General features: G+C 53.5%; 1 protein-coding gene across 1 annotated transcript in view; it reads right to left on the reverse strand.

Moving 5' to 3' along the window:
• Positions 1-316: 316 nt before the first annotated feature.
• The window catches only part of LOC119101790 (cytosolic Fe-S cluster assembly factor NUBP2 homolog), a 33,211-nt gene continuing 12,773 nt past the window's right edge, over positions 317-20,754 (reverse strand). The window contains exons 8-10 of the mRNA XM_037225215.1: positions 17,222-17,336; positions 880-1,178; positions 317-358 (exon numbers count right to left, since the gene is read on the reverse strand). Of these exons, the coding sequence (XP_037081110.1) occupies positions 317-358; positions 880-1,178; positions 17,222-17,336 (456 nt within the window). The remainder of the gene's footprint in view (positions 359-879; positions 1,179-17,221; positions 17,337-20,754) is intronic.

The raw sequence follows: 20,754 nt of genomic DNA on the forward strand, positions 1-20,754 counted from the left end.
GCCACGTCGCATCACACAGACAACTCGCACAAAAGGCCGTCGCCCCACACGCAGACTCCGCAGCGGTGACATGACCAAACACAGGTTCTTGTAACCTTCGCTAGGAGGCAGAACAACTACGATTTAACGTCACCTACGGAAAAAATTCAAAAACACCTGAACATTACATTCTACCCCCTCCCCCTACGAAAATCCGTAACGCTATGGAGCACGCACACTCCGTCCCGAACGCCTGGGAGCAGCGCCACGCACGTCACTGTAACCGCCACGCACCTGATCCAGCCATCGCCAGCGCCGCCCGTTACTACCAGCTACGTCACCGCGGTCGCTCCTGCAGCCGGCCGCTCCTCAGCGTCTCCTGCTGACAGAGATGATGTGAAGCCGGCCCAACATAGGGAAAACCCCGGTTCCACCTGCACAGCTCCACCAGACGATACAGGTAACGCAGTCACGGCTTCGTCATCCGCGACCACCGCCGCCGACACAGCGCGACCAGACGCTACCGCCGTCGTCGCCGTCGCCGATGCACGCGGTGCAACTTGCTAAGGCGACCAGGATTCACTCTCTCGGCTCCGCTGGTGCTCCGGCTTCTGTCCCACACACAGTTCAGCGGCCTGCTCCGCCGGCTGATGATTAGGTGCAGCCGTCCAACGAATAAGACGCTTGGCGCGCACCCTGGTACTGAAGTCCAGTTCGTAACTAGATGCCCCTCGGCAAGCCACGATGACTCGGGAATCGATGTCGGCCATTCCTTGGTCGTGGTACCAGACGGTACCTGACCCAGTCTCCGACGTCGTACAAAGGTAGCTTGGTGCTCCTCGTGCTGTCAGTGTACTTTCGCTGATATTCCTGCCGGCTCCGCACTCGTCTTCGCACTACTTGCTGCATCTTCGTCTCGCTGTGAGGCGACTCAGCGGCTGCCGCGTGCAGCTTGGTCATCAGTCGTCTGCCGTGCAACAGCACAGATGGGCTGACTCCGGTGGTGGCGTGCGGCGTACTCCGGTACTGCTGTAGGAACTTCTGCAGGTACTGGACACGGTTCTCGCCAATCTGGTCTGCCGCTTGCAGTGCTGACTTCACTTTGCGGTTGGCCTGCTCCGCCGCATCCGACTCCGCCGGGTGGTACGGATTCACGCGAATCTCACTAGTCTCTGCACTCTGCACGTACTCAGTAAAGGCTGCGGACGTGAAGTGCGTCCCGTTGTCGGAGGCTTACTCTTTCGGGTAGCCTTCTCGCAAAGCGATCACGTCCAGGAACTGGATAGCGGTTTCTGAGCTGGGTTCTGCACAGAACCCTACCTCGATGCACTTGAAGTAGTAGTCTACCAAAACTATCGTGAACCGTTGGTTCCTGGGTGCCTCTAAAGGGCCGATGTGGTCCCCCCGACCTTGTCCCATGCCGCTTGCGGCAAAAGTACGGGCTGCATCGGCGCGCTGCGTGTCCTGGCCGTCTTGCGTGGCGTTGGGCAAACGCCGGAAGCTCTAACGGCAGCTTCTACCTCGGTGTCCATTCCCGGCCACCAATAGACCTCTCTGGCTCGCTGTTTGGATCTTAAAATCTCCTGGTGGCCCTCGTGAGCCAGTTCAACCGTCCTGGATCGCAGGACGGTTTGTTTGTGTGTTTGTCAAAATCAAAACCAACACATGAAATTAACCCTGAAACGGCTTGTAGTAAGAAAGGTCAAGTTAGGCTAACCCACATCCAGTAAGGATGGCAATCACGTCCAATTTCAAATTTGTGGGTGAGGCTGACAAATTGAGCGGACGAGTCGTACCAAACTCCCGGACGGTTAATGGAAAATGCGTTGATCAGCCCGATCACCCTATCTGTCAAAGGCTTTATCAAGCACCGGCGCGGCGTGGGATGCGTAAATTATCTGACTGTTCCCCACGTGGCGTATTGTTGCCCCCACCGACACTTTTTGATCAATAAAGGTACTTTGCTTAAATCATGGTTACTGTCAAAATTTTGCATATTTTGTTCGAATCATTCGCACATTTGACCTCACTTGAGCGTTGCTGAACTTGGTTCAAACTGAAATGCCGCTTGGTTTGTGTAGTGTCCTCGGGCGTCGGATCAACGCCCTCGTAAGTGAACATCACCCATGACACCTCCTTACAAGTAAAAAGACAATTTTGCATGCTACAAGTGCATCGATTCGGAAGAGTGACCCGACTTGCCCTGACCAACGCTGGAAGTCAAAAATAGCGCAAATATAAAATGGCAAAGTTATCAAAAGCCTTCAACAGGATTCGCAGGTACAGCAGAACAACACTCGCTTGTACGAAGAGAATCAACAATATTTGACTTGCAGTTCAACTGCTGGTTTGCCACCAGCAGTTCGGTGGCCCGCCGGCCGGGGCTCCTTTCCTACAACATCAGATACTTTGCCAGAGGCATCGATCGGAGCCGGTGAATATATCCCTTTGAAGAGCAAATTTTGATGGTGGCTTAGAAACGTACTCGTCTGGTAGGCTAGACTGACGTTCCGCGGGTATTTCCCGTGTGATGATAAACAGCTGTATGCTTCCATAAATAAACATTTTAGAGCTGATCACTAGCCAGAGAGAATTGCATTGGAAGTTTCTATAGCTTGCACGGTGCTACATTTCCAAGCTACTGCATTCAGCGTGTTGTATTAGGGAGCAAATCATTGAAAGGCATCGTTACGCATTGTATGGTCAAACACTTGGGTGCAAACACTTGGATCCTTTGAGTCAAATGGCTTGTGTTCACTAGGTGATTTGTGGACAATACATTCGTATAAAGCATTCCATTGATTTCAAGTCGTTACTTGCCTGCGTTGTCGACGTCTCATGTAACTCTTAAAAAGTGTAAGAAATGTTGAGCCCATGTTTGTGGCCCGAGCACGCCACCGGCGGAAGCGTCTGTGCACAGCTGTGCTGGTGCAATTCTAGTCCTTTCTTAGTCTAACGGCATTGGTCGTGCGTGGTGCTACGCCGGACCGCTCGGATCTAGGCTTGATTTTAACCTGCATTTGGCCAAGTGATTGGCCAGGTCCTCTTCTTTTTTCATTTTAAGTAAACAGGACACCTAGTTAAGGCTTTTCTTCGTGGGGCGCTCATGAACTGACTATACAGGCTCAGTGGCGGCTCAGTTTACTTAGGGATGGTGTCGTCCAGTGCTTGCCAGCGCAGTATTATGCTCGAGTCATTCATGGAAGCGAGACGGCACTGGGGGTGGAGGAGAGATACAGAGCAACCATCAATATTTTTACCGTGTATTTGAGAGTGTATATCTCGATAGGATCACAAAGTATATATATATATATATATATATATATATATATACATATATATTTATATGTAGGATATATATACATATATAAATGTAGATGATATAGTAGATAATGAATATAACGAAGATATCTTAGGCTCGAGTATCTCGGACGCTAACGAAGATAAGTGATTCTGTTAGAAGCGGGCCGAGCTGGATCGTATTGACGTCAGTGAGATGGCCGGTAATCCGACCCGATGCTGTCGAGCTCACGCGAGGTAAATCGGGATCCTAATAGCAGGTTGGGAGAGCAAAGATGGGCTCCGTGTCGGGCGTCGTGTTCAGCCCCAGCAGATTAAATAATCTTTCATCCATGGTGGCATGGCGCTGGTAGCCGAATATAAAAAGGTGCAAACAAGCAATGTGAATTCTTTACGTTCTGGTCAAAAATTCACTTAACCGTAGTTTTGGAAACAGTTTAGCACGCCACAGCGAATAAACTAAGAACCTGGTGATGGTACTTGCCTATATATATATATATATATATATATATATATATATATATATATATATATATATATACATATATATTACTTGGGATGTCCAATGCAATTCGGAAATATGTGATCCCCTGTAAATGATACCTGTAGCTAAGTTTACATTGAAAAATTAACAGCAAAAAACGTTCTTGTGGGATGTGCATGTAAAGTTACAGATTAAACACAATTAATCTATGTGATGTTGCGGAACACTTTCTGCAGCTGATTTAGCACAAAATTAAAACAGCAATCCCTGGAACGTGTTTAAGTGTTAGCTTATAATTGTCGTGTGGAAAGTAACGTTAACTATTACATGGACATAATGCTCACTCGCAGGCTGATCCCAGCAGTGCAACCCTGGTTACGAGAGAAAGTTAAGCGCTCATTGATAATATAAAGGGCCTCCACAATCATATGATATGCTCTGGGATCATACTTAATGATGCTATCAGTGAATATGCCCCATTAGGCAACCCGACAATTGTTAAGTAAATCTGATTTATCAACTATCATGTAATTCTGCTAGGCATATCACACTTCATCGTGCACCACAGCTCTTCGCATTTCTCACAAACAAGCTCGGAATTTTTGAACCGCTACATGGTATTCATGTGCTAAGTGAATAGCATATACATATTAGAAAAACAGACGGAGTTCGTGTTGGTGCTGCTGCGAGGACTGATTGCACTCATCGCATGGTGTATGGTGCATTATTTTATCATTGCATTCGTTTGTAGTGGAGGGGTCAGGGGAACAGCCAACCATATGGGAAAGACATATGCAGTTCTCTACCTTTTTAGAAACGGAAACGAGCCTAAGCGGCGCTCATTGCATAAAAAGTAATTTGCTGCATCTTTGGGCCACGTGAAGCCAAAAATAGAAATAAATAAATGGCGGAGACCGAATTTCTGGCAAGGTACGCAGTGTTAAGCAGTGGACGCTAGTGCGATACACGTGAGTAAGGTGGAAGTTTGCTCTCGCAAGATGGCCAGGCAACATTAAATGTTGTCAGAGATATGTCGTAAGATTATGAAAAGTGTTCGGAAAAAGTGCAAAGGGGCAAAATACCCCAAAAGTAATCCTGAGCAGGAAAAGTGGCGCCACTTGGAAAGCCAAGCCAAAGTCACATCTCGCGTAAATGACCCGTATTAGACTTTACATGAGCTGCTGAGTGTTTCGAAATCATGAAATGGCAAAAGTTATGTTTGTTCTGGGTAGAAAATTAGAAGTGAATACAGCGTTATGGTGTTAGTTCCCAACATAAATCCCGCTTTTTTGCATCAGAATGCACATATTTTGGGGGTGTGTAATCCAACCATTAACACTGATCGTTTCATCACTACATAATGACAACACCATACCATAAGGTTGCTACATGTAAAAATCAATATACATATCCCCCAACATAGCTGTGGTGAGCTTAATGTTTTGCTTAACCATAAACCGAGAGTACAAAATATTGTGCCGCTGTTTCAGGCTGATGATACATAGTTTTCAGCACCACATCTAACAAGAATTTTATCATTTGAATGCATCAATATGAATCCAAAACATAAACATGTGACAAAACAAACAACTTCTTCAAGGAAGGACAAAAAATAGCCAAGGCAATCTTATGCATGCTGTCAAAGGATAGAGCTAGGTCAGACGTTCATACAATAGCATTTTCCACTGTCACTGGCTGCGCAAACTTGCCATAGATGCCAACAAATGCCATCGATCGATCGCCCAGTCGCCGTCGCCGAGTAATTCAAGTAAAACGTGGAAAAGCGCACGTGCTGTGATCGTCTGAGCCCGCCGTCATTTCGTTCACCGTCAGTTCATGCACCGCTTGCGGGCGGAAGGGTTGAGCCTCGGTGATAATAGCATGCATTATTCCGGAGCATCAGGACCCCAGTGAGTGGAAAGATGTGTGTGCGGACCATACAATCTCACAAAGGCGATCGGATCTCAGTTTAATGTGTGCCTGCGCCTCTTGCCACAGTGATACTAAAACACATCATTCCAGACTTTTGCGTGGAGAAATGCAAAAGAAACTACAAATTAAGTAAAAAATGAGTTCCAAAGGCTGCGACGAGAGGGTTCGGCAAGAAAGGGCGCTTACTTTTAAGCGAAACTCGCTGCTACGGGAAATCAGTGCGCAATAATTTTACAGGATATGTTCTGAAATCACTGTGCATTGGAATTCCCAACTTTGTGTAGCATGTATGTGCCCGAATAATAAAACAGGCGAGTCATGTTGGCAACAAAATGCATCATTCCGTTGCGCTCAGATTCCAGTGACTGCAAACGTTCATGCATTTGTGCACCTCAACTATATAAGTGTGCTACCGCAATTAAAACCGCCGACTGGACCAGACAAGCGTGCGCTTGGTGTGTCACGCAGCAATAAGTGTTTGTCTAGCATCCAACGGCTTCTAAGTTTAAAAGCCCAAGTCCAACAGCTTTTAACCCTTAAACTCACCGCCCGAAAACAATCTTAGATAAAAAATGAAACAAGTCAAGAGCTATGCAATGGTACCGTCCAGGAAACACCCAGGCAACATGACCAATCAAACACGCAGAAAATTTTCTGCCCTAAAAGGACACAATAAGCTCAGAATGCTCACAATAGTAATCGCATAAGTAACAGAAAGTGCCGCCCGTCGGTTAAAGACGGCGCAGGAGGACAACAGGGCGAGTCCCTGTGGGCCCCTGCAGGTCAAGGGCAACTCAGGATGACGACCGTGAGGAAGATTGGTGCTGTAGATGGAAGACTGTGCACGAGGAGGATACGGAGTAGGGGTCGCCCCGCAGATGAATGGTGGCGCAGGAAGAGAAACGGGAGGAGGAGCTGCTCCACGGATTGAGGACGGTTCAGGAGGAAGAGCAGATGGATTCCTACAGATAGAGGACCGTGTAGAACCTCGTTCCCAGAAGGACGAGGACTTAGTGCCTACTGCTGAAGTCATTTTCAAGTAAGGTTGGTGGCCTTGTGACAACTTGAGATGTGCTCACATTATCAATGGCAGTTTGTCTTCCCCTGACCATAGCACAGCAGCAATCGTGGTGCTGTGTTCAATATATATATATATATATATATATATATATATATATATATATATATAAAACTGAGCGCAGCACTCTACAATCTATTGGATTATACAGTGGCTATATGATTCCTTAGTCAACAATTCTCCCAGCAGGTGGTCTTCATCATTTTAATTTTTGCATCAGGGGCATTACCGCTAATGCAGTTGCAATTAAACAATTATTTCCACAATCCTCTTTGCCAGACAGTATAGAGAGTAGGTGTGTTATGCCATACAATTATATTACATAAGAGCTTGTACACATGCGGTGTATCCGGAGAACTCAGTACAGCAATCCTGATATCCAGTGACAGAACACGTGCAACGCTGCAGTGTTAAGCATCAGTATAATTTTGTGTTTTGGGCGAATTTCTATTATTATTTCTTTTCCTGGAATAAAAGGCTCGCCGGGTTCAAGCTGTAAATCACGTATAAATGTTCCGGTCCGAATGGTTTCTCACTTCTACCAGGCCTATGTAGAAACCAAAACGTACCCAACGGCAATGTACTCGCAAGGTTCGGTGTATGCGCGGCAGGGAATCACAATACGAGGGCGCTACTGCAGATTAACTACAAACGTCTTGATGTCCCCAGAGCACCGTGGCGGTCGACAGGCAGTGGCTGCCTCGCATGCTCGCCGGGGACGCCGTTCGTGCCCTGCAGACCTGGTGCATCAAGGCATCAACGAGTCAGCACGAAGACAATCCGAAGGCGCTCAACAACCGCCGCGGAGCGGCCAGAGTGACCGCTGGGCACTCGATTGGACGGCTAAAGTACCGCTGGTGCTGCGATCTGAAGCGGTGAGAGCACCTCAACTGCTGCGCACCGTGCCTGCATTCGCAGTGGTCGTGTTCCAGAATGGCCGGGAGGGGAGCACCAGTCACAAACTGACGACCAGCCGCAGCAGCATGGTGCCGATCGACCGAGGATGACACCTGCGCTGTGGCCATCCGCGATCACCTGCAGAATGCGTGTGCTGCGGAGCCCGGCATCAGTCGGAGTCATCCTGATTGAGACGTCCGAGTAGCGCGCCGAGGAGGCGCTCCACTCGGCCGTCTAGACAACACATCGGCACCAGCTCCCCGTGACGGAGCTCGAGCAGCTCGCCGTCGACGTCAGCCTCCGCGCTTAGAGGGAAGACAGTGCGCTAGAGGGATGACATTGGCTCTGCGCGTAAGATAATGGCGGCGGCGACCGGGTGTTCGGGGTCGCCGAACCGCGCCAACTCGTGCTCAGCGGCTGGCTCACATTGCGGCCTGGTGCTGGTTGGACCAGGCCGTACTGAACTGGGGCTCACCGACGACCCAGACCGGTCACGCACGCTCGTGGCTGTCGCCCCTGCGTCATTTCGGCAACATCAAGAATGCGCGCCCGCAGCTTCTGAAGAGCTTCCGCCTGGGGTCAGCCTCAGAAGTGCGACCTGCTGGCGCTGTGTCGCGACGACGCGCTGGTGGTCTGCGGGGCGATCTAGCGTGGCAGTGTTGGCCATCGACCGGATCCTGCTGGAGGCGTGCCTGCCGCCGGCGCGAGACGACGGTCTCGGCAAAATGCTCTCACTGAGGGTGGCCGTGCGCTTGCACCCGCACCCTCACCCTACCCGCAACCGGCGTGGCTCTGGGTACAGCTGAGCGCCTCATCGCCGCACTTGCGCCCGAGCTATCATAAGCCGTTGTCACCACCGTAATCACCGCCGCCCAGCGCCTGGAAGTGGCCGCCAATGATGTGAGCGTCGACCCATAACGTCCGACCGGGCCCCTAGGGAGACGTGACTGCTGGAGATCAGCTCAACCCTCGCGTCGACCCGTCACGTCTGGCCGGGCCCATAGGGAGACGTGAGCTGCTGGAGATCAGCCCAACCCTCGCGTCGACCCGTCACGTCCGGCCCGGCCCCTAGCGAGACGTGAGCTGCTGGAGATCAGCCCAACCCTCGCGTCGACCCCTCACGTCCGGCCGGGCCCCTAGGGAGACGTGAGCTGCTGGAGATCAGCCTAATCCTCGCGTCGACCCGTCACGTCCGGCCGGGCACCTAGGGAGACGTGAGCTGCTGGAGATCAGCCCAACCCTCGCGTCGACCCCTCACGTCCGGCCGGGCCCCTAGGGAGACGTGAGCTGCTGGAGATCAGCCCAACCCTCCTTGCCCAACAATGGAGAAGCTGAAACCATGCCTTGTACGGGTAAATTTTGGACCATTTCCCGTCCAAGCGCGGGAAATTTGTCTCCAGTCTCAAGTCCTATGCTCACCGTGTACGTCCTGGGCCCGTCGCCGACGTGGCGATGCAGACGGCCTCGAATGGTCGCAAAACCGAAGGGATGGGGCCGTACATAGCTGCAGATCATTTTGCTGTCAGTAACTAAATTGCCTGTCCACGGGCTGTTAAAGGACCTGAGCGAGTTCGTGAAGGGCCGGGATTGAAACTGTGCCACTAACCAATCCATCCGCTTCGTCGTTTTAGTCATCCGGAATGCGGCCGAAGGCTAAGCCTCCCCTGTACTTCTGTACTTCTGTACTGTACTGTATCTGTACTTCCGTGGTCACCTCACGCACGTAGTTACACACTCCGACTTCGACCCCGGACAGCCTCTGGCGCGTGGTTACGCACTCCGAGCACGACCCCGGACAGCCTCTGGCACGTGGTTACACACTCCGAGCACGACCCCGGACAGCCTCTGGCGCGTAGTTACACATTCCGAGCACGACCCCGGACACCCTCTGGCGCGTGGTTACACACTCCGAGCATGACCCCGGACACCCTCTGGCGCGTGGTTACACACTCCGAGCACGACCCCAGCCAGCCTCTGGCGCGTAGTTACACACTCCGAGCACGACCCCAGCCAGCCTCTAGCGCGTGGTTACACACTCCGAGCACGACCCCGGACAGCCTCTGGCGCGTGGTTACACACTCCGAGCACGACCCCAGCCAGCCTCTGGCGCGTGGTTACACACTCCGAGCACGACCACGGACAGCCTCTGGTGCACCGACTGACGGGGCACGTACGACAGGTTCGTTTAGACGAGCGGCCCCCGTGCAGCGATAACTCCAACGCGTTACCGTCTGAGAACCTCGTGTCGTTGCAGACATTTTACAAACCCTCCAACATATAGCCAGCCCTTCCCAACTTTGGTTACAGCCTTCAACAGGTCTCAGCAGTATCCAGTATATCTCAGTATGTTAACACGCGCTCGAGTGGGGGTCAAACTGCCCTTCCCTGCGGGGATTTTCCGGAATGGTCCCGGAACGGAGCGGCGCCGCGCCGAATTTCGCATAGCTGTAGACAATTAAATAGCGGTGTGATATAAAAAATTGCATGTACCTTGTAAGGTCGCTGACTTACGGCAGGTCAAAATCGGGACATGAATTCAGCGAAGTAAACTTTTAGGAAATCGTTCAATCTGATGCAACAGCGCAGCGTTAGACGAAGTCATATGTCTCTGGGATACTGCCTTAGGCAAGGCAACAATTGAGTGAACAAATTTCATTGACCCAGGGTCAGGTACGAACGTCAAACCAAGGTCAAAATCTACCTGTTTTATTACTGTAGGGATTGTTCTATGGGGTAGTTTCTGGTGTTCATTTCAAATTTGTGCATAACAAGAACCGTATTAGACATCTTCCGTGGGATTCTCAAAGGTCAGAATAGGCCACTGACATAAAATGACCCAGCTCAATATTTTGTTTTTAGAAACATGTCGCCCAGCGTAATCTTTGTCGCTTATTCAAATGCAAAACTCGAAGCAATCTTCTACGATTTGGTCACTATGGCATGCAAAAGATCAAACAAGTTCACTAACCTTAAGTGAGCATGTGACCTTTTGATTAGAACAGCTATCTAGGTTCCGGGAACACTTTGGAGACCAACTAGGAGTTTGACTTTGTTTGACCTTATTTTACACAAAGGTCATGACCAAAGAACCTCACAATTTGATATGAGTTCATGCACAGGCCAACACACCCTAGGAACTTGGCGTCTCTAGCCCTCTTAGTTCCTGAGAACTTCGAGGGCGTCAAAGTGACCTCCGAGCGAAGGGTATCCAGCCGGTTACACGGATGCGTGGTAGCCAAGGCTCCCCGTCATGTGGCTTCTTGAGAGGTGAAGTATCTATTGCCGTCCATGACGGTGACATTCCGCATGATTGGTACGTGTCCGTGCGGCAATTTTATGATGCCGGCCTTTTTGTGACACTGTTTTGGGGTAGCGCAATGTATGTTCTTGCGCTTTAAGTGCTAAACCTTATTTGCTTCTAAGATTTTTCGCACGTGGGCCCTCGTCATCCCAGACCTTAGGGTCGGAATTCGTTGTGATCGCCTTCACTTTCCCGGGCTGTTCAAATCAGCTGCAGCTGTTCCTTGATGTCCTTTCTGCTGGCTTGGTGGTGATTTCCAGAATCAGAAACACTATCACGACTCTTGAGAGATGCCAGCGTTTTGTGGACCGTTTCTCGCACAATTCCAAGCAGCTTACCTTGAAATTAATGACTTAGGCCGTCCCGAGTTCCCATGAAAAAGTCGTGCGAGATGGTCGCTGCACCCTGTTTCGATATTATTTTTGGTGCTAAATTTCTGTTCCATGGCTGCAAATAAACTGCGACTCCTAAAAATGCATTCTGTATCATTCTGGAGGTGACCGTAAGGCGCAATTCAATATTATTTCAATTCTTAGTGCCCACTCGCTATTTTCTGTTGTGCCATCCATTCCTTTACAGTCTGTTCAGCTTGCCGGTCTGTAGAGTCAGGACCCCTCTTAGTTGACGTACCCGAGACAACAGAGTCCTCTCTTTAAGTCAAATCCCTTAATTGTCACCAGACCAGTCCCTTACGAATCCCTCATCAGCATCCTTTCGCAGCATCATCTGGCCTCCACTTCGCGTCGCTGATTATGACAGACGAGTCAATAGTCAGCCTTATGCGCAGACGTGTCGGCCTGTCACACCAACACAGGGCTGACGAGGCCATCAGCTGCCGGGACGAGTCAATAGTCAGCCGTATGCGCGGACGTGTCGGCCTGTCACACTACCACAGGGCTGACGAGGCCATCAGCTGCGGGGGCGAGTCAATAGTCAGCCTTATGCGCGGACGTGTCGACCTGTCACACCAACACAGGGCTGACGAGGCCATCAGCTGCGGGGCCATTTGAATTCATTCAGATACGCAGACATCATTAATCAGATCTGGAACACTTCGATTACGGAAAAACTTGTTTGTTCGGTGTGAGGTGAAATAGACCTTTGCTTTGAAACTTTGAATGCTCAGAGCAGGCCTGAGATATGTAGTTGTCGAATGGTCGAGTCATTTAATTCTCTGCAGGAGAATGCATCAAAAAATGTGAAATCAGGGAGACTTTATGAGGTCCTGCTTATTAAAAGCATGAAGGCAGCTTTTGTTATGCAAAACACTAGCCCAAGAGCGAAAAAGCTGGAGAGCTGCAGCACACATTGAAGGCTAACGAAGCGTGGTCGCAAGCTAAGAAAAATGCAATAATGGTCGACAATAAGAGTTCTCAGGCGAGAAGTAAATACGTTTGGCTGCCCAAGTTTCGTACTTGACTTAAGACGGCGCTGCCCCACAGGTCTTGGCCTTTTATTCAAATGCACACCTCATATAAGTTAGGTTGGCACACAATATATATATATATATATATATATATATATATATATATATATACCTCTCTTTAACTCAATAGCATGGGCGCAGTTAACTGACTTGTAATGTTAATTCAAGATGAAAATACGTGAAAGAATGAATGTAATAAATGTAATAACAAACATAAAATAGCAGTCATGTAAAAAAAACTCCCATATAATAATCTGTCGCAAAGTTTCTGTATTCATACACATTTCTTCAGGTCATGTTTCACGTTGATAAAAAAGAACCCTACCAATTACGAAACACATGTTAAATTCAACAGAAAGAGCGGGTTAGAGTACACCGAAAGAGCAGAACTAAAATTACATCTACCGATTGATGGACGGCCCTTGTCTCCTAATATATGCCGCTTCGAGCACATGACGCCTTCTTGTGTCGTGGCAGTGCACTAAGGTCACCGAGGTCTCCACCGACATTTTTCTCGTGAGTTCCGCGTTGTAGAAACGGCAAGGATGCTTTTCAGGGGTGCTGTCTTGCAGGTACACGGCCATTGTGCGGGCAAGAGGTCACCGCCGCTCCCATTTATCACCATCAGATCAACAACCGCTGCACATACTGAGGCAAACGAGCCTAACTCATCATACCGCGCTCGCAAACATGAATGCATCACAGCCTTCGACGCAGCAGTTAGATCAGCGCCCTTTCACAGTTTAACGCAAAGAAAATCGTTGTCACCGACCTGCGAAAACCACAAAATAAAAATATATAAACGAGATGCACCCAGCCGCGGATTTCTTAATCCTCTCCCCACCCCACCCGGCTTTTTAGATCACCGTCCACCTTCACCGTGGGTTTGACTGATTTGCACATTGCAGTAGGCAATGGGACACACCTGATTAGCACGGGGACGATGTCCCCTCTCTGTAGCCACGCAGCTGACGCGGATTGCCCACCCTGGCGGCTGCGCTGGGAGCCGTCGGACGGGAGCACGCCGCGCCATCGCGAGTTTGCACCGAGTGGGTGGCCCCCTCTTCATCGCCTTCAGCAGCTCCTGCAGACAGATCTGACTCCGGGTAGTGAGAGATTCGTTGACGAAGAGGTGCTTCTGCAGCCCTCTCTTAACCTTCAACACGAAGCGGCCCTGGTAGATATCGTCACGAACGGTGTCCGCTTCATGTCCTGTAAACTTGACGACAAAACTGCGGATTTTTCGAACGCGAAAGCACAACATCACGTGACTGGTCGTGTTCCCATCCTTTTTTCCACGCGCTCCCCTATAGCCTGGATTCGCTGTTGCAGGCAGTCCGTTGCAGATTCTACCGCAGATTTCACCTGCATTTTAACAACTTCCTTGTTGTGTGACATTTCGACCTGGATCATATCCCCCACTCCAATTGTAATCACGCTGACGTCTTCGGTGCAAGGCGTCTCACGAATGTTTTCTCTGATCTACCACATCAGCTCTCGGGAACACATCAGGCATTGAGAGGTACTTTCCTATAGACGCTCGTGGGTCATCCTGGTCAGCGGCTCCGACTAGCTGATCGGCGCGCCGTGTCGGGGCCGGGTCAAAGTCAGCGCTCTGCGTGGCCGCCCCCCCCCCCCCCCCCCAAGCTGCCCGCCACTCTGCGCGCGAATTCAAGGTCACCCCTTGCAGGAACACGAGCTTCGCCGAAGGATTCTCCGGTGTTTCTTTGACGTCTTGGATCGTACTGCGTTCTGTTGCTGTGTATTTTCCCCCACGGCATCTCATATAGTAAGCTGATGCCGCTCGCGACTCGCACGGTCTGAAGCGTCTCGCTCACCGAACCGTCAGTTGCCTTTGGTGCAGCACACCCAGCTCACTTATTTCGAGCACGCATTAGGTTCACGCTGCAAGTGACTAAAGTCACTGCAATTACTGCACACCCTACCAACACAGTCTGAATGGGGGCAGGAGGCAGCCAGTGGAGTCCTAAGCACACATTTCCGTCACCGGTGTTCGAACCACAGACGGAAGGGCACTCTGCGGTGGAGCGACCTCGCGCCCGTCCGACTCCGACCGCGACCTCCAACGGATTTTCTGGTCGGCGGCCCGTCTGACCCCGACCGCGACATCCAGTGAACTTTCTGGTCGGGGGCCCTATCCCACCCCGGCCGCGACCTCCAGCAGGTTCTCTGGTCGGCGGTCCCATCCGACCCCGAACGCGACCTCCAGCGGATTCTCTGGTCGGCGGTCCCGTCCGACCCCGACCGCGGCCTCTAGCAGGCTCTCTGGTCGGCGGCCCCGTCTTACCCCGACCGCGACCCCTAGCAGGCTCTCTGGTCGGCGGTCCCGTCCGACCCCGACCGCGACCTCTAGCACGCTCTCTGGTCGGCGGTCCCATCCGACCCCGACCGCGATCTCTAGCAGGCTCTCTGGTCGGCGGTCCCGTCCGACCCCGACCGCGACCTCTAGCGGCCTCTCTGGTCGGCAGCCTTTGTCCATCTTTCTTCGAATCTGATTGTTGATGGCGGCGGCGTTGTACTGTAAGCGACGATTTAATTCTCTTGAATCCTCGGCACACAAACTTCCAGGAAAAGTAGTGGGTAAATGCCCCATGAAATATCCGCAAATGCCCGGTCCGTAAATGCCACAAGTAAGGCATGATATGCTTAGCTCATTATCTGCCGCAACTCGAAGTTTCCGAGCTATGTACATAATTAACTTTCCGAAGGAGATGTCCACCAAGTCCGGACTTCACACCCATATTTTTGCGTGGAAGGGGCCCACTTGGCCTTGCGCGGCGTTTCGGTTCGAGTCGGATCGAACGTAATGCGAGGCACGTCGCCAGGTAAAGTGGCCATGCCGAAGTGGAGTCGGCCACACGTCCGCCGTGGAATCAACGGCGCGCCGGCGCGTTCCGACTGAGCACTTGCTACCCGGCGCTGTCAGCGCTGCAAATTGATCTTCCTTCAGCTCCGTGGTTCGAAAGTAAATGAGACGCTGTCTGTTGAAAGGTGTTGATGGATGATCCCCGCTGATGGATGGGGCGGTATGTATCGCGCAAAGTGCATTCGACCCAGCTGAGCCATTGCCGTGGTCATGAGTTTTGTGGGCACTAAATCCGTAAGTACCGATGCTTCGCAACTTGCTTTGAGCTTGTAACTGGATTGTTCGAAATGCTCAAGGGATCGCGTGTCCTATAGTATCGGTTCATCTGTTCTACTTATGCAACAGGCTGTCAGGCACATACCAAATAATAAAGTTACACCTCACAGCCAGATGCGCAGTTGGGTGTGTGCGGCAGTGATGCTATGTCCCCGATACAGATTGTCATAAGGTTAGTGGAATCGGTCGATGGTCTCATTCTTGACACGGAGAGCAGCGGCAACATTTTTCAAAAGAATATCGACGTTTGTATTAGCTTTTGCGTCGCGGTGCGGACACAGTGCTGCGGTCAGCACCGCACACATTAAAGCCCGGTCTGAGCCGCGTAAAGCGTCGCTCTTTTCAGTGTCTTGTCGGATTGTCCGACCAAGCAACAAAACAAAATGTAGTTTTACTCGTTCCCGTCGGCCATTCCTTCCCGGCAAAAGCCCGGAGCACACCGCCTCCACGGCGTTCAACGGCTACACTTAAGCGCCCGTCTGGCGCCCCGCAAATGGAGCCTGGCAGCGAGAAATCGAGCTCACATTAACTGCGGCAGACCCGCCTCGTTCCTCGTGGGAATTTTTACGGCGCACATGCGTATCCATTTCAGACACTGAGCGGGCCCAGGAACGGCCACAGAACGGGCAATCTATCTTCCTCTCCGGCAGACTCAACGATGTTTCCGTTCCGTAAAACCTGGCGCGGATAACTGGATGCATACCAGCTGCGGGCGCAGAACAATTCTCCTGAGAATGATGGGTCTTAGTGCGCTCAAGTCAATACTCCTGCAACTTCCATGTCTACCGTCCATGCAAGTCCCATGCGTTTTAACAGCGTCTCCCATGCCGCTCCCCCATAATACAAGCGCCGTTTAACACGCACGCGGTCGCGTGACAGCCGATTTGTTCCGACCCCGTCTCGAGGGGGCCAGTCCTGGAGTTTCTGACGGTCGGTTGCGCCGGTGCGTCGCGCCATCAAGGCGGCGGTCGGTACGGCCGTCCGGCCGGCCCGGCAGGTGAAGGCCCCGTCCCCGGCGGTCGGTGCGGCCGCCCGGCCGGCCCGGCAGGTGAAGGCCCCGTCTCCGGCGGCCGCCGCTCGGCTGTGGAGGAGCAGGGTCGTCGGCGGAGCAGGACTCGCCGCCGTCGACCTGCTCCACGGCCAGGGCCAGAAGACAGCAGGAGCCAGTCGGCTGCGTGGCCGGCCTCGTGTCGACGCAGAAATCCGCCACAGAAGTTCCTATTGTATTCATTGCCACATCATGCATACACATCAGCAAAAGCTCGACAGCACATCCAACGCAAAGACATACCCGGAAACCCCAAGTTCATCCATAACAAGGACGGCTATCACATGGTCGGCACTCACTGTTCGTCCTAATGTAGCTGACGGCTGACTTATGGCTTACACTTACAGCTGACGTCAGCGCTCTCAGAGCAGTCCATCCCGGTCAGGGACTGGTGTCCGGCTAGAGACTGCACCAGGCGCCGACACGCTGCCAAGACGCTCAGTCTGGCGCACCGCACCCTCCGCAGGGCGTCGGGAGTCAGAGCATCGCTCCTCGCGCGCGGACCAGAGAGCGCCGGAAGGACATCACCGCGCGGCGGCCAACAGCGCCTGCACGATGCCGGCGAGCGCGGTGGCGGTCGGCGAGTCGGCGGCCGCCTCGGTCAGCGGCCGGCCGGCGTCCAGTGCGGCAGCTAGCCGCGGCTCCAGCGGCAGCCGCCCCAAGAACGGCACGCCCGCCACCGACGACAGCGCCTCGCCACCGCCCGACGAGAAGATGTTGGTGCACTCCTGCCGACGGTGGGCGGACGGCGTCAGCGCGAGCGGGAAGGGACGAGCCGGGACGGGCCGGGACGGGACGGGACGGGCCGGGCCGGGCCGGGCCGGGCCGGGACGGGACGGGACGGGACGGGACGGGACGGGACGGGACGGGGCGGGACGGGGCGGGGTGGGGCGGGCGGGGCGGGGCGGGGCGGGGCGGGGGCGGGGCGGGGCGGGGCGGGGCGGGGCGGGGCGGGGCGGGGCGGGGCGGGGCGGGGCGGGCGGGACGGGACGGGACGGGACGGGACGACTCAGCGGGGATACGCCACAACAGGTGGATCCGCACCACCATCGAAGTACGGCGGTGACGAGCGTTCCGCCGCTCGTCGCCTCTTGCTCCAGTTAGTCACGCCTGGCCCCTCGCGAGCTGGTATGACCCAAGAGCATTATATTAAATTCAGCACCATTCGCTAGCTTACAGCAGATTAGCCGACATTAGCGTGTTTACCGTTGGGCGGCGGCGGGGCATGGCCCGGATGTCGGCTCGAAGCTGCCAGACGCTAATCAAACAGACCGCGAGCCGGCCGGGCAAAACCCCGCTGGTGTTAGGGCGCAGAGTTCCTTCGAACCCGGGCAACATCCCGCTGGTGTTAGGGCGCAGAGTTCCTTCGAACCCGGGCAACATCGCGCTGGTGTTAGGGCGCAGAGTTCCTTCGAACCCGGGCAACATCCCGCTGGTGTTAGGGCGCAGAGTTCCTTCGAACCCGGGCAACACCCCGCTGGTGTTAGGGCGCAGAGCTCCTTCGAACTCGGGCAACACCCCGCTCGTGTTAGGTCGCAGAGCTCCTTCGAACCCGGGCAACACCCCGCTGCTGTTAGGGCGCAGAGCTCCTTCGAACCCAGGCAACACCCCGCTGGTGTTAAGGCGCAGAGCTCCTTCGAACCCGGGCAACACCCCGCTGGTGTTAGGGCGCAGAGCTCCTTCGAACTACACAAAGTCGTGGAGCTCCACGCGTACAGCTTATAGATCCGTACGGGTGAAGATGGCGCACATTATGGAATGTCACGCCATGGACCTCCGATTACAAAGCAGGGCATAGCAGTGCAGCAGTGAGAGCTCATTATTCCCATATCCAGGCGTGGAAGCCACATACTCGAATTCACGTGGCATCAACCTCGCTTGCCTCTAACCCCGAGGGTGGATCCAGGAGAACCAACCACCATCAGGCCATCGCACCAACTCCCCGGATGAAAATGGACGTCACATGATACAGTTTTGGGCTTTCAATAAAATGGGGGGAAATTTCATGCTATGGCAGGTTAAATCATGTCACTTCTAAATTTTTGTGAGTCGAAACTTATTCGAGACTTACATATTTGTCGCACGTCATCGCGTTTAATGAGACATATTTTACGTGTGTGATCATTCATATATCATCAATCATATATTCCATAGTTATTATTATTCCAATAGTTGCTATTCATAACATACTTGCCACATATTATTAGCACAAAACTTCACTCTAAAGCATCCCTTGACGTAAGAGGAAGAGTAGTCCGAAGTGTTTTGAAAACACGTCAAACTTTTGAACTTCGGTCCCCAACCCGGCGTCGCCACCCTCCCCCGACGACGTTCTGGATCCGCCATCGTGTGCCCAGTATCAGCAGAAACACTGGCACTGCGGATTGCAAATACGACTCTCGGAATTGTATTCCACGACTGCATGCGACGGCTCACCACGGACATAAGAAAGCAAGGCGCCTGAGAAACGCATTGCTCCCGGACCCCGGAACGATACGGTCGTGTCAAGACCTAACGATCTGCAAATAGCGTGCGGCACGTTCGCCTCAGCGCGCACGCGGCACCAGCGGGCCGGCTGCGGGAGCGGCGTCCGTCGGCGCGGCCTGGTCAGCCGCGGTGGCCGCCGCTTGTGGGCCGCCGCGGCCGGCCTCCTACCGATGAGCTCCAGCGGCGGCGCGCGGTCCAGGGCCCGCCGGCGCGCCGCCGGGTCAGCTGCGGAGGAGTCCAGCAGCGGACCACCGGGTCAGCTGCGGAGGAGTCCAACAACACCGGGCCACCGGGTCAGCTGCGGAGGAGTCCAGTAGCGGACCACTGGGTCAGCTCCGGAGGAGTCCAGCAGCGGACAACCGGGCCAGCTCCGGTGGAGTCCAGCAGCGGCCCACCGGGTCAGCTCCGGTGGAGTCCAGCGGCGGACCAGCGGGTCAGCTCCGGAGGAGTCCAGCAGCGGACCAGCGGGTCAGCTCCGGAGGAGGCCAGCAGCGGACCACCGGGTCAGCTGCGGAGGAGTCCAACAACACCGGGCCACCGGGTCAGCTGCGGAGGAGTCCAGCAGCGGACCACTGGGTCAGCTCCGGAGGAGTCCAGCAGCGGACAACCGGGTCAGCTCCGGTGGAGTCCAGCAGCGGACCACCGAATCAGCTCCGGTGGAGTCCAGCGGCGGACCAGCGGGTCAGCTCCGGAGGAGTCCAGCAGCGGACCAGCGGGTCAGCTTCGGAGGAGGCCAGCAGCGGACCAGCGGGTCAGCTCCGGAGGAGGCCAGCAGCGGACCACCGGGTCAGCTCCGGAGGAGTCCAGCAGCGGTCCAGGCGACCAGCAGCGGCGGCTAGCTCGCCAAAAGAAAACACCAACAGAGGAGCTGAGCCTGCGGGCATGTAACCACGTCTACCGGGGGAGCTCCCGCGGAGGAAGCAAACCCCAGATCGGGGAACCCCAACAGATGAACCAGACTCACAGACGCAGAACACTCCAGCGGCAGGACTATATCGACAAGCGGAACCGAACTCACTCAAGATGTAACTTTGGCAGAGGGACTAGGACCCACCAGCAGAGAATCACAGCTGCGAGACAAGGGCAGACAGCGGAGAATAAAGGAATCCAGCTGCGGGGCAAGGCCAGACAGCGGAGAATCCAGCTGCGGGACAAGGCCAGACAGCGGAGAACCCCAGCGGGGGGATCAGACCCACTAACAGATATCTCCAGACACGGGACTAAACCAATCGGAAGAACCTCAAAAGCGGGACCGAACCTAATGTCACAAACTCCAGTAAAGGGAACTAACTAACCAGAAGGGGACCCACAACAATGGGAGCTCGACCGGCCGGGTCAGCCGAGCCCTATAACAGTTGACCCCTGGACTGGTAGATGACCCCCAGGAGTGACACCCGGCCCACGCGGCCGGCGCATCACCCACTGCCGCCGCGCCCTGCACTTCCCACGAGTTCTCAAACATGTCTGCAACGGAAGACGCATGGTCAGGCACATCGACATCTATAACGCTACTGGGAAATAGCCACGGAAGCCCATTCGTTCCCTTGGCCCGCTGACAGCCTTGTTAGGGCGAAAAATGGTCCTCTACATTTATGCAACGGCCTGCCACTAGTATATTTTATCTCAAAAGAGTCGTTGTAGTCAACTCCATGGTGTACA

Source organism: Pollicipes pollicipes, unplaced genomic scaffold (genome assembly GCF_011947565.3).
Source record: "Pollicipes pollicipes isolate AB1234 unplaced genomic scaffold, Ppol_2.1 Scaffold_4881;HRSCAF=5763_pilon_pilon_pilon, whole genome shotgun sequence".
NCBI lineage: Eukaryota > Metazoa > Arthropoda > Thecostraca > Pollicipedomorpha > Pollicipedidae > Pollicipes > Pollicipes pollicipes.